Source organism: Calypte anna, chromosome 5A (genome assembly GCF_003957555.1).
Source record: "Calypte anna isolate BGI_N300 chromosome 5A, bCalAnn1_v1.p, whole genome shotgun sequence".
NCBI lineage: Eukaryota > Metazoa > Chordata > Aves > Apodiformes > Trochilidae > Calypte > Calypte anna.
Window position 1 is genome coordinate 1,699,646 of NC_044251.1, and position 14,247 is coordinate 1,713,892.

The 14,247-nt window shown below is 40.6% G+C and overlaps 1 protein-coding gene across 1 annotated transcript in view; it reads left to right on the plus strand.

The window, feature by feature from the left end:
- Positions 1–14,247, plus strand: part of RBM25 (RNA binding motif protein 25) — a 36,047-nt gene that overhangs the window by 9,663 nt on the left and 12,137 nt on the right. Inside the window, exons 2-9 of the mRNA XM_030451940.1 lie at positions 2,476–2,596; positions 4,742–4,791; positions 4,992–5,162; positions 5,468–5,525; positions 6,689–6,849; positions 9,395–9,577; positions 11,785–11,838; positions 12,090–12,173. Coding sequence (XP_030307800.1) covers positions 2,491–2,596; positions 4,742–4,791; positions 4,992–5,162; positions 5,468–5,525; positions 6,689–6,849; positions 9,395–9,577; positions 11,785–11,838; positions 12,090–12,173 — 867 coding nt within the window. The 5' untranslated portion in view covers positions 2,476–2,490. The remainder of the gene's footprint in view (positions 1–2,475; positions 2,597–4,741; positions 4,792–4,991; positions 5,163–5,467; positions 5,526–6,688; positions 6,850–9,394; positions 9,578–11,784; positions 11,839–12,089; positions 12,174–14,247) is intronic.

Genomic DNA, 14,247 nt, shown 5'->3' on the forward strand with positions numbered 1-14,247 from the left:
CTCAGTACTTTTCTTCCCTCAGTCTTCACCTGAAGGTGCTCAGGCCACATCATCTAAATCACAGAAGGCAAAGGCAGGGACTGGGACAATGAAGATCAGCCCACAGTAGTAGAAAATCATGTTCAAGAGCAAGGAGCCTACGGGTGCACAGGTTATTGGACCTGATGAGATGCATCCGTGGGTCCTGAGGGAACTGGCAGGTGAAGTTGCTAAGCCACAATCCGTCATTTTGGAGAGGTCATGGCAGTACAGTGAAGTTCTCACTGACTGGACAAGGGGAAACATAACCCCCATTTTTAAAAAGGAAAAAAAAATCAAACCAAATAAACTGCTGAACAGTCTCACCTCTGTGCCTGACAAGATCATGGAGCAGATCCTTTCAGGAACTGTGCTAAGGCACATGGAAAATAGGGTGGGTTTTGGCAGCCAGCATGGCTTCACTAACAGCAAATCATGCCTGAAAAGTTGGATGCATTGTACAGTGGGCTGTACATCCACTTATCCAGTGTTGCTGGATAAGGGAAGAGCAACTGCACTTGTGCAGAGCATTGACACTGTACTGCACAACATCTTTGTCTCTGAATTGGAGAGGCATCTGCTTGACAGGAGGACCTCTCAGTGGATAAGGCTGGATGGTTGTGCTCTGTGTCTAAGTGGGCATCAGTGATGAGTGGCATTTCTCAGGGTTCTGTATCAGCACCAGAACTATTTAACATCTTTGAATGGTGGAAATGAGTGCAGCCTGAGCAGATCTGCTGATGACACCAAGCTGTGTCGTGTGGTTGAAGGAGGGAAAGGAGGCCATCCAGGGGGACCTTGACAAGTTTGAAGGGTAGGCCTGTGACACTTTCATCAAGTTCAGTAAGGCCAAGCAGAAAGTCCTTCACCTGGGTCAGGGTAATCCCAAGCACAATTACAGGTTAGGTGGAGAATGGATTGTAAACAGCCCTGAGAAGGACTTGGGTGTGTTGGTTGATGGGAAGCTCAATATGAGCCAGCAGTGTGTGCTTGAAGCCCAGAAAGCCAACTGTGTCCTGGGCTGCATCAAAAGAAGGGTGAGCAGCAGGTCAAGGGAGGTGATTCCTCCCCCTCTGCTCTGCTCGTGTGAGACCTCACCTGGAGTACAGTGCCCAGTTCTGGAGGCCACAACCCAGGGAGGACATGGAGCTGTTGGGAGTGAGTCCAGATGAGGGCCACAAAGATGATCAGAGGGCTGGAGCACCTCTCCTGTGAAAAAGGCTGAGAGAGTTGGGGTTGTTCAGCCAGGAGACAAGGTTCCCAGGAGGCCTTATAGCAGCTTTTCAGTAAATAAAGGGTGCTTACAAGAAAGATGGGGACTCACTTTTTAGTAGGGCCTGTAACAGTGGGACAAGGGTTTTTTAAACAATGAGAGGATGGATTCAGAATAGGTTTTTATCTTTATTTTTTAACAAGGAGGGTGGTGGAATGCTATAACTGTTTGGCCAGAAAGATGTTGGATGCCCCCTCCCTGGAAACATTCAAGGTCAGGTTGGATGGGGCTGTCTGCAACCTGATCTAGTAGGAGGAGGAGTCCCTGTCCATGCAGGGGCTCTGGAACTGGATGACCTTTCAACCCAAACCATCCTTTTCTGATACTGCAGAAAATAGCTTATTTAGAAAAGAAACCTTTACAATCTTCAGTGCTGCTTAATTTGCACTCCTTGTAAGCCACTGGTGTGAGGAGTCAGATCTACTTTTGTTTTTCACTGACTTAGAATCATAAAATTGGCTGGGTTGGAAGGGACCTCAGAGATCATCAAGTCCAACCCTTGATCCACTCCCGCTGCGGTTCCCAGCCCATGGCACTCAGTGCCACATCCAGGCTCTTTTGAAATATCTCCAGACACAGAGAATCCACTACTTCCCTGGGCAGCCCATTCCAATGCCTGATCACCCCCTCCAGAAAGAAATTCTTTCTAATCTCCAACCTAAACCTCCCCTGGCACAACTTGAGACCCTGCCCTCTTGTCTTGCTGAGAGTTGCCTGGCAAAAGAGCCCAACCCCCCCCTGGCTCCAACCTCCTTTCAGGGAGTTGGAGAGAGTGATGAGGTCTCCCCTGAGCCTCCTCTTCTCCAGCCTCAACACCCCCAGCTCCCTCAGCCTCTCCTCATGGGGTCTGTGTTCGAGTCCCTTCACCAGCCTGGTTGCCTCCTTTGGACCTGCTCCAGGACCTCAATCTCCTTCCTGAGCTGAGGGGCCCAGAACTGGACACAGGACTTGAGGTGTACTTTTGAAAGGCTTTCCTGGGAATGCTGTTCTTCCATTGTGAAAGAAGACTTAACACTGGGCTTGGAATTTAACAAATGTCATGGGGAAAAAGGAGTTGAAAAATTTCAGTTTGTAGTTGAATGTCTATACAAAGATTTTACATCATTATGGGTGCTTATAATTTGCAGTGCTTTTGTAATTCATGTTTGGGAAATGACTACTTCACTTTCCTATTTTTTTGACAGATTGTGACTGGAAGAATGTCTTTTCCACCACATTTGAATCGCCCTCCTATGGGAATCCCAACACTTCCCCCTGGGATCCCACCTCCACAGTTTCCTGGATTTCCTCCACCTGTACCTCCTGGTAAGTTCTATTAGTATTTTGAATACTATTATTTACAGAAGTTACTGGTTCTTAACATATTTCAATAACTCTGATTTAAGTACATTGCAGTTTTATTTCTAGTTTACCCACAGATGGTGTCACAGGAGCAAGCTCCTCGTGGTCTACAAAAAAGTGCTTACTTCTGACCTGAGTCATTAGAGGCAGTAATGGATTTTGTCTTGGAAAGTCTTTTCTCAGGGCTGAAGCTAGGTGGTGATTTTTTGTTTTGTATTCTAAGAGCCACTGGTTTTGACAGTAGGTTATGGTTTTTAGGTACACCACTATAGTGCTTGGGAGATTGGAGAATGATCCTTCAGTTTTCCTCTGGTTTTTTCTGTACTTCTCCTTCAGGAATATTTTGTATTTTTTTGAACCTGCTGTCACTGTCAGTCTCTACTGTCACCTCTTGCACCACATTAGGGAAGTTCATTACTTACTGTGTGAAGTTCTGCTTTCTTATGCCTGTCTTTAAATTCATGCCTACTTAGCATTTCCCCTCCTGTCCCAGTTTTGATGTGGGAGTCAGTTAAGTTGCATTTTGTTGCTTGTACCCCTCAGCTGTGTTCCATACCTTGCAGGCCTCCACACTTGGAAGAGATTTTCCTAGAAAAGCAGCTGTATCAACACTTAAGTCAGCTCATTGCTTCAGGCTGTGTGGTGTTCTTGGATTGCAGAGACCAGGTCTCTAGGCATTAGTCAAGATAGAGGTGTACCAGGTTTTTGTATAGCAACCAACTGATGCCTGTGGTCTAGATCATGAGTATGTTCACTGATGATGCCCAGGGTTTTAGTGGCTTTTTTGTTTTTTTTTTTGCTGAACATTGGGCTGATAGTTTCAGGGAACTGTTGGTGATAACAGAAGTATCTTTATGTATCTTTTCTGAGCTGTAACTTTATAATTACCATGATACTGAACTTGGATTTTAATAGTTATAGGGCTGTGCAACCAAAGTCTTGGAGTAGTTCCTCCAGTCTGTGAGATGAAAGAAAATGGTAATTTAAAACTGAGATCATGAGAGAGCAACACACATTGAGCAATACACAGAGTTTGGATAGCTAGGAGGCAGTATGGGTTTCTATTTGTTGGGACTAACAAAGAGGATTGAGTGATGGAGGGAAAAGAAAAGGTGGAATCAAGGGAAAACCAGAGTGGATGAGGAGAAAGTTGGAGAGGGTGTCTGAGAAGTGCTGTTTCAGGACTAAGCACTGGACAAAGCTGGGGAAGGCTGCAAAAGTTTAGTTAGGAGTTTATGAATGCAGCAGTGAGGGAGAGATGGAGCAAGTTAGGATCAGAAGGGAAGGATTGAGAGTGAAAGATGAAGTTTTTTGTAGCATGAAAAAATTGGATCCCTACAAGGAAGAACAGGGGATTGACTTCATTGTTCTTAAGTCTCAATGTCTGCTGGCCAGCAGGTAGTTTTCAAATCCATTCACTTGATGTCTTTGACTTCTTCTGGCAGCTGTCATGGGAAGTTAAGCAGCCTTTATTTGTTATGATCAAATGTGGGCTTGCATGATAGTATTTAAAGCTGTTGGTGAATTTGGTAGTGCAAAAGGAGCTACTACAGATTTTACCTGATGAAATACTATTTTAAATTAAGTTTGAGAAACTATCAAGTGTTAAGCAGTTAGGTAGCTTCTGGGCTGAGGTTTTCTAGGCCACCTTTATTAAGCTATTGCATAAATAGTACATGAAACCTGGTGGCATTCTCTGTAGGACCTCATCTCTAAGCTGTGAGCAGAATCGATTGTGCTGTGAGAACTGAGCAAGTCAGGAGAGAAATTATTGTCTGTAGGACTTTAGCTGCTTTTGCTCTCTGTGGAATTCCCTGATTCAGTCATTGTACAGCTGTCTCCTAGAGCAATGCCATGGCTTGAATGTGCTTTGAAAATAAGGTTGTTTGTGACAAGCAAAGTTGAAATGGTAATATGGTAAAAGTGACTGGGATGTTAGTGTACTTAGGCTGTGCTTGAATACTTAAGGCATTCCTTGTAATCAATACTGTGAAATTCTTATGTGACTGAAATGCTGTCTGGTTTAGAAATGATGTCTGAGATCAGTTCATTTGTATTCTTCAGAAATCTCAACAAGACATGTTAATATTATTGTCCTGTCTTTCTCAGGGACCCCCATGATTCCTGTACCAATGGGCATTATGGCACCTGCTCCCACTGTAAGTATTACAGTTACAGGGGATGAGATGGTAGCAAAATAAAATGGAGAGCAAAACTTGTAGATGGCAGCAGTGTTTTTGTTTTGCTCTATTTCAGAGAGTATTTTCTCTTACAGATTTAAATTAATAACAAATAAAAAAACCCCACACATCCAAAACCCAACCCAACACTTTATTTTATTCTCTCTCCTTTTTTTTAGGTCTTAGTTCCTACCACGGTGTCTATGGTTGGAAAACACTTGGGTGTGAGAAAAGAACACCCTGGCCTAAAGAACAAAGAGAATGATGAAAACAGCGGGCCCACCACCACCGTTTTCGTAGGCAACATTTCTGAGAAGGCTTCAGACATGCTGATACGGCAGCTTCTAGCAGTGAGTACAGTGCTCTGCTTGTTAAACTTCATCCCTGGTTGAGGAATTTTGTTGTGACCCACAGAGTGGATTGAAACTAAAAGTAGAGTTAGTCCCCCTCATGTTATAGCAGTCCATTAGGCTTGGGCTTAAAGTCAGTGAAAGTGTAAACTGCTTTCTTTAAACTATACCTGTCAGTGAACACAGGTATATTTTATTCTTTATAGTGTTGAGCCTTTTAACATGTCATCTTTTTGCAAAGAAGTTTTGCTATGTTTTTAGCATAAACAATAATATTTATGTAATAATATTTATCTTTAATGCAGAAATGTGGCTTGGTTTTGAGTTGGAAGAGAGTACAAGGGGCATCTGGGAAGCTTCAAGGTAATTATTTAAAAGTTTTCAACATTATTGGAAGTTACAATGTTTAGTCAGACTGCTGTTTGATCAGCTGGCAAATTTTCAACTGTCTGACACATTACTATGAATATTTCTGTATTTTAAGGTACTGCATATGATACTTAACTGTGAAATACTTTCTAGTAAAGGAATTTTCTGTTCTTGGAGTCAAGACAGAGGGAGAAAAGTAAATTGAGAGAGGTTAAATGGGAAAATGTCTTGAGGGCCTAATTTTGCTCACCTTTCTTCTGTTCTGAAGCTAACTCAGGAGTTTATAGGCCATTCCTGAGAAAGGTTTAGCAGTTTGTACTTAGCATCCAAAGGTGCATATTTACAACACTGTTTTTTCAATTACTACGTGTTATCCTTCTATGTTAAGGAGATGTGAAGTTAATCTTTCTTCGCTGTTGTCAGATTGAACTGGTTTATTTTTTGTTGTGACCTTTCTCTAGGTGATCCAGTTCCTAGCTCCTACAAACTAGTGAACAGTTTTGGTTACATTTTTTTGCTGTTACTGTTTTCCTGTCTTTCCTAGGTGTTTTTCTTTTTAAATATGGGACTCAGTTTCTTCAGCTTCTGTACACATCATGTTTATTTTGGTTTTATAAGGTGTTTTTTCTTTGACAACTTCATCTTTTGTGAACAACCTACCTTGAAGTGCCCCTCTCTGTAGGTTTCTTGATGCTCTTGGTTTTCAGACAGTTACTAATTCACCAGAGAAATGTCATCATACAGACTGCATTCCCTAGCTAAGACAGAGATGTCAAAAGCTTTACAAACACAGTGATAGAATGATTTGGGTCACAAGGCACCTTCAGAGGTTATCTAGTGCAACTCTTCCCTGCAGTCAGCAGGGACATCTTCAACCAGATCAGGTTAATCAAAGTCCTGTCCCACCTTGAACGTTTCCAGGAATGGGTTATCTACAATGTATATATTGGTTTTACCTCATTCACTGGGCCATTAGTTATATCAGACTAATGCAGGAAATGATCTTTCTGACTTCCTATGATGTGCACTCTTGGTTTTAAAAAAAAAGAATGCCAATGTACTAATTTTAATGATTCAAGACACTTTTTTAATACAAAGCAGATAACCTGAAGAGCCTTATTAACACTTTCATGTTTTGTTCCAATCATCTGTTTCAGCCTTTGGATTTTGTGAGTACAAAGAACCAGAATCCACACTACGAGCACTGAGACTGCTTCATGACCTCCAGATTGGAGAGAAGAAGCTGCTAGTCAAAGTTGATGCAAAGACAAAGGCTCAGCTAGACGAATGGAAAGCAAAGAGAAAGGCTTCTAATGGGGTAGGTATATAATGTGTGACCTGTGGTATTTTTTTCAGGGTGGCAATGTAACATAAGTATTACGTAAGGTTGTGAGTGTCTTAGCTTCTATTCTATTCTTCACTTTAAGATTTTGCCAGAATCACATATTAAATGAATCTGAAGATCTGTTGAAAGGCAGTGAAGTGTAAGCTCATCATTCAGACTCACCTATAAGCTGCAATTAATCTCTAGAATTAATTCTGAAGTGTCGTGGTATGTTCTATACCTTATGATTCTGTTGCTGCTTTTTTTTTTTTTTTTTTTGGAAACTCTTGGAAGTGTACAAACTCTAGCTGTAATGGTTACTCTCTCAGAGTCTGTAAATCAGCTTTCTGAGGAGAGCTGGAGTTTCTTTTTCCTCTGTTGATAATGATCTAGAAAAAGCAAACAAAAAGGAAAAAAAAGTAGATTATTCAGTGGATGGTGCAACTCTCAGACAATGGGCATCTAACAGGCAGATGGGGAAATTGATTTTGTATTATTTCTTTCTTGAGCTAAGCATCTGTTTTGGAATAATTATTTGGAGTAATTGGTAGATATTTATAAATAATATTTACATTTTGTAGTTACAATATGGTAGATATTTAATGTGTTGAATTCTCTTGAGATACTTAAAAATTTGGGTTAAATTTCATTTTATAGATGTTGCTAAAATAATACACTTGACATCATGATCTGGTTTTTGTTTGGCTTGGTCTGTGTTTTAAAGTTCTGCATCTGCCTTAAGATAATACTTAAAACAGCTATTTTTTGTGAACTGAAAGTGAGAAGAGGCTTTTGTTCAGACTAAAATACTACTCACACTGTAGCAGGTAATTTTTTTAAATTCCATTTGGAATTGTTTTTAAATCCATGTAAAATACAATTGGAACAAAAGTACTTCACTTTATTTAGCCAGAACCAGAGGCATAAAGGTGATCAAGTACTTGACACTTTTTTCACTCTGTGCCCAGTGCCTGGGATTAACTGGAGCAGCTCAGTCAAGCAGGGAGGTAACTTCATGGGCTTTGTACTAACTGTTACCCTTGACAGCCCTTTCCATTCCACACTTCCCTGTTGGCATCACCTGTAATACTGTTCTTCACAGCTGATAGTGTAAACAACTTGAAGTATTTGTGGAGTTCTTATAAATCTCTTGTGAATTTTGGCTTTTGTGAGCTCCTGCAGGTTGCAACCAATCCTGGGGGATTGGTTGTGAGTACCCTTTGTACTCTGGGGCTTTGGTGAAGACAACAGAATGTGCTGATTTTGTCAACTGTAGAGTGAAATTAGATCCAAATGTTGGTTTTGTTTGTGGTGGTGCAAAGAAAGGGTGTGAATTGCCAAGGAATATTGATGAAGTGTGTATAGTAATCCTGCTGTTTGCAGTTCCCTTCATACTATCACCAGTGTGCTGGTGCCACTCAGATCCAAAAGATTCAACTTTTTTCCTTGATCTTATTTATTAAAAAATGAAACCACAACACAGTTTCCTATAGAAACACTCCAAGCAAACCTTTATCTAATTAGCTCCTCTCCGTAATCACTTCTCCCTGGACCACTTCAATTCCACTCCCTGTCACTGCCTTCTAGCTCTCCTCAGCCTGCTCTTCCTTGGCCTGGCAGTCTCTTCAGCTCCAACTGAATCCTCCCTTCCCCCTCATTCTTAGCTGCTGCTCCATCAGACCCTTCCCTCCCCCTCACTCCACCCACCACCTATTGCTTGACGGGATACCCAGCTGGATTCTCAGGTGAGATTCCATTTTTCTAAAAGATTCAGGGGATCAAGAGGTGGGCAACCTGGCTCAGTGTGCAGATCATTGTTCTACCCTTTCATATGACATTTCCTGAAGTGCTCTTTTCTGTGTGTTTTCCCTTTCCTTCCTACAAGGTGGAAAGGGGGGGAAAAAAAATGAGGAACTACAAATTAACTGATCAATCATAATAAGAATTTGCTTGCTGTAGAAAGAATGTTGTCCCTAACAGTGTTTCTTTTCAATAGTACTCCCATTATAAGTTGCAGCTTGAAAGTTAGGTGTAGACATTTGGATTGCATGGCACTTCAGTAGAAAGCTTTGAGGAGTTTGCTGTTTGAAAAGACTTGAAGTTCTGGAGGATAAAAGGCAGAAACTTTTGACCAAGAGCTGTTTCCTAGTGAGAGTCCTTCTATGAGCTTGCGTGTGCTTTCTCTTCTCCTGTCTACCACCTTAATCTCCCGTTTTTATGTTCTATTATGCCAACATCCACTTGCCATTCCACATGTAAAACTGTGTGGTCCCTATGGTATTGCTGGTAAGGAAAGGTCTGACTAAAATAATGCAGTTGATGACTACTTGTAGGTGGTTTGGTTTTTGTGGACTTCTTGTTTGCTGGGGTTTTGTTTTGTTGGGTTGGTGGTGGTGGGGGGGCATTGTGGTTTTCTGTTCTTTTTGGTTTTAGTAAGTACTGTAGGAGCATGAATGTCATGATCAAAGGTGAACTTCTGAAATAAAAGTAATGTCATTCTCAATTTGTTGATTGATGTGACTTTGCAATTTTTCCTTAGAACTCCAGACCAGAGACGACGACTGATGACGATGACGCTCTGGATGAGGAAACCAAGAGAAGAGATCAGATCATTAAAGGGGCCATTGAAGTCTTAATACGAGAATATTCCAGCGAGCTCAATGCCCCCTCCCAGGAATCTGACTCTCACCCCAGGAAGAAGAAAAAGGAAAAGAAGGAGGACGTATGTGTTTTGATTTTGGACAAAACAGATTTTTCTTCAACTCACCTTTATATAATGGCCAAACCTTGTGCAAATACTTTAAACCTAAACTTCTGATGAGAAAACAAATCAACAAGCATTGATGTCAGCAGAAGTTTCATTTTTTTAAGCTGAAAGCTAGTCAGTTGTAGACATCCCTTCAGGATGGTTTAGGCTTCCAAGCACCCAGACTTCCTGGAACAACAGGTTTGAATCTGGGCAGGATTGAACCAACCTTTCATCCCTCTGAAGGTGGAAATACTGAATTTAGTGCAGTTTAATCTCCATGTGCATTTAGGATTTTTTTAGATGAGAACTTTAAAATCAACTGTACATATCAACTGCATACCAGCTATTCCCATTGAAAGATGCCAGGGCACTTTTGTAATGGCAAGAATCTGCTCTGGTAGTTTTTGACAAAATTCTTCTCTCTGCTGATGGAGTGCATTCTTGTAGTGTGCCTTGATCCAGCTGGTGGCAGCTGTCTTGAGATGTGGAAGCACTTCATTAGTTGTGTTTATATGTATACCTCTCAAACCTTGGAGGGTTCTTTCAGGGCTGAAAGGCATCCTGTAGTTTTTCTGCCTTACAAAATCTCTCTTACGTGTCAGTTTGGCTGGATTTGACCAGCTGGTTTTCATATATTGTGTAATGTAAGAAAACCCTGCTAAGCAGGAATGCATGTGCTGATTTAGACCTGCTTCTATGGATGACCTTTTTTATGGAATTAAAACAAGCTGGAGAAGGGGGAATAAGAATGAGCAAACTCAGACTTAGCTTTTCCAGCCAGGTTCCTAACCATGGAAAAAATGGGTGTTCACACATAACCATTATGCACCTAATATGAAAGAGTCTGGAAAGTTGTTTTTGACCAAGATTTTTACCCACTTAAGTCTTCTGCAAAGTACCTATTCCAAGGCTATAATGCAGTTTCAAATGTGTGGTGCAAGAAACAATGTCTCCCTCAGGGAACAAGTGTATCTTCCCTACAGTGTTGTTGGCCATGGCTGACCTGAGGTATTGAGAGTGCTGAGCTGAGAACTTGTTTTTCTTTCCTCTGATTCCCTTTGGGAGAAGGTGCTTTCTTGGATGAGAATTTACAAATGAGTCACTGTCTAATGCTATGAGCTGTATTTTTTGTTACAAACATTGTTACAATGTGTATTGTCCTGTGGGTACATATATATATATCTCTCTATATCTATATACATATATGGCCATGAATAATGCCAGTTAGTTAAACATTGTAAGAGTCTTGGAAGAGCTTGGTGCTGAATACGTCCCTGGGACAGAGGAATATTCTGCTAGCTCTGTCTGATGAAAAATTTGACCAATCTGAGCTAGCCAAGCAGACAAACAAGCTCTTTTTAAATCCATAGCATTTGTGGGTTGAAATTACACCCCAGCATCCCTTCCAGACTGGGAAGGAGGAAACAAAACTTGAAAGGTGCCATCTTTGGCCTGTTTGGATAGAGGTGGGAGTGAAGAGATGGTCCTAGCTCGTTGCTCTCTTGTCCTTAAAGGAGAGGGGAGAGAGAATTGTGGAGGGTGGGGGGAAAGGGAAGATGTATGCAGATACCTGTGTGGGGGTGGCAGCGGGAGGGAAGCTCTCCAGCTTTGGGGCTGTCGTCCCCTGAAGGGCTCGGTGTAAAGATAACTCCCGCTGGTGTTGGCCACAGAGTCTGTTGTTAGTTGTTCTGGATGAAGGCATGACTGATGTGGGGGAGTTGAAAATGTGTGTGGGGAACTGAGAGTGAGTGGAATCTGGTTTTCAACTACAAGCACGGGGGAACCTCGCTAATTCGCACCGCTAGTGAGGAGGTGCAAGCTGCCAAATTCTGCGGATTAGCGAGTAAGTAAAATCAAGACATACCCACCTCAAATGTACTGCTCGTTTGTATTGGCAAGTGTAGCTTAGGCCTATTTATGATGCTGCCACAGTGTACTAATATCCTGCAGTATACTTGTAATGCAGTGAAGTCTTTACTAATACCAGACCTCACTACGTGTAATTGAAGTAGTTCAGAGAAGGGAGAATTAGCGAGGTTCTTCTGTAACTTTGTTGAATCAGAGAAATGAGATCACAGCAACACAGTATTGCTTTGTAGTACAAACATACAAAACATTGTTTTTCAGAGTAGTGTGCAATCTATTTTTAAAAAAAAAAATCTCCGTGGATTTTTCCGCAGATTTTCCGCAGATTTCCAGTGGCCCCACTGATACCTTATCCACTCATCACCAAGGTTCGTTTACATTGTAGGCTTTGACAATGACTTTGTTTACTGCTAGTTGCCAGATTTGTGACTCTTGTCCATCTGATTATTTTTTTTTTTCACTCATTAACATCAGACTGTCAGGTTTGGTACTGCAGAAGGACTTTATTTATCTCTTGCAAGACTGGTTGAAAACTTCTAACCTTCAGCTTTTCTCTTGTTCTCCTGTGTCTGTACAGATGGCTCTTAATGCTTTTCCTCCTGTCCCGCTTGTTTTTTAGGAGGATATAAATGCTATAGAAATGGAGGAAGACAAAAGAGACCTGATATCAAGAGAGATCAGTAAATTCAGAGACACACACAAGGTAGTATTCTTGTTTTTGCACTTCATACAAATTAGACTTTTTCAAAATCCAGAAAAAAACACTATTATAAAATTTAGCATTACATTGCAATATCACTTAAAAATATGTTTATATTAGGTTTAATATACATATAGTTCTTTACAAGTCAAAAAAAAGACAGCTACCACGTTAAAGTGGCCCTTGACATCTTTATGCTAAGACTTTGATTGCTACTGAGTATTTTGCAGTCTTCTCACTTTTAACATGAATAAAGGCAGCTTAAGTTTCTACACATACATTAAGTCAAGATATTTATAACTGAAGGCTAAATGGGGCTGCAGTATGAGACATACACTTGAGTGTGTTTCTGTAGGTAGATTTGTAACATAATCCAAGACTTTACAAAGAATTGAAACTTGAATTAAATTTAAGTCTTTTATTTTAATAGTTCTAAGTTAAGAGTGGGGGAAGATTAAAACTAGGTCAGTGGTTACCAGACTTACCAAACTTTAGATGCATGGAAGAACTGTAAATTCCCATAAAGCTAATCTATTCATTGACCCCCACCATTATGATAGAGATCATATGGTGACTAATGCAAGATGAAACTCACAGCTTGGAAAGTAACATGGAATAGGATGTAAGTATGAGCTTCTGTTTTTTATTATACTTATGGATGCCCCCTCAGAAAAATATGCAAAGGGGTAACTGGCTTGGAAATGTTTGTGCAGATCAAGTCCCACCTCAGGATTCTCACTTACAGAAGTTCCCACTAACGCTAGCACATCCATCTGTGAACGTTTCTGCTTTGGAAAATGATAATTGGTGGATAGTAAAGCACAACTATGCATGTAATGTTCTTATTTTAATGTTTAGCTTAAAGTTGGTATTAGTTTTTCCCAAATAAGACTGGAATGGTCCTTGGCCTAGGGAAGTGTCAAGTTCCTTTTTTGGGCACGCACTTACATGAAAATCACCCCAAATTGATGTCAAATAAAATGTTGAAGGTACAGCAAGGTGAACTATGCCCATGTTATTCAGCTCTACCACATGCAGTCACTGGGGATGGAACTGTGTTTTTTAACCCAACTGTTATCAATGTAAACACAAGTGAATACACACTGTTATATGTACACACACTCAGTTTTTCTCTTGACTGAAGCTGGAGGTAAAAACCTGGGGAGAAATTCTAGAATGTATCACCTGGAGAAACTCAGCAATTGAACGTGAAACTGGTCAGCGGTGAAACTTCAGTAGAATTGTGTTCAATTCCCAGCCCCAAGTCATCACTGGTATTAAGATGCAAACAAGTTTTTTAAAAAAGAACCACCAACAAACCAAACAAAATCATGCTTCATTGATTCAGAAGCTGTCGGGCATTTTACTGCCTTTAATCTGCATTGGGGGGGCTATTCTGGGTTTCTTAACATTGAAAAGCAACTGAAAGTAGTCATTGCCTCTATTGGATATGCTTAAAAGGGGCTGTTGAACCCTTAGCAGCTGGCTAGTGAGCACAGTGAACCTTTGCATGTTTTTGGTATGAGTTTATAAACAATAACCACAGACTGTCAGGGTGTCAGCATTGCAGGGGGCGTCCATTTACAGCACGGACGAGTCTGAAGAGAGCTCAAGGTAAGATTTATAATTCTTCTACCTGTTCATTTCTGTTCATTACTTCAATATATTTGATACCGTTCCCATCCCATTACCCTTCCAGATCCTCTAATTTAGGCTGATAGAAGTTGATGAGGTCAGATTTTGATTACGAAACAGAACAGTTTATTTTTTCAATTGGATGTTAAGAAAGCGGACCTACTAAATGGATTTTAATGCACCAAGACTTCTCTGTGTGTATATTTACACATGTGAATATATTTAAGAAAAAAATAAATAAATTTGACCCACTCTCTTGAGAAATCATTTTCTCACCACCAGCAAAGTTTTTGAGAGTGGTAAAAAAGCAGGAGTTCAACCAAAGAAATTTCTATTGGAACATCTAAGATAACCTGTAAGTATCAACCACTTCAGTATGTAAACTTTTCATTAAAAGTATATGAAATTTGAGGTAAGTTGTATTTTTAAAAAGCTGACAACC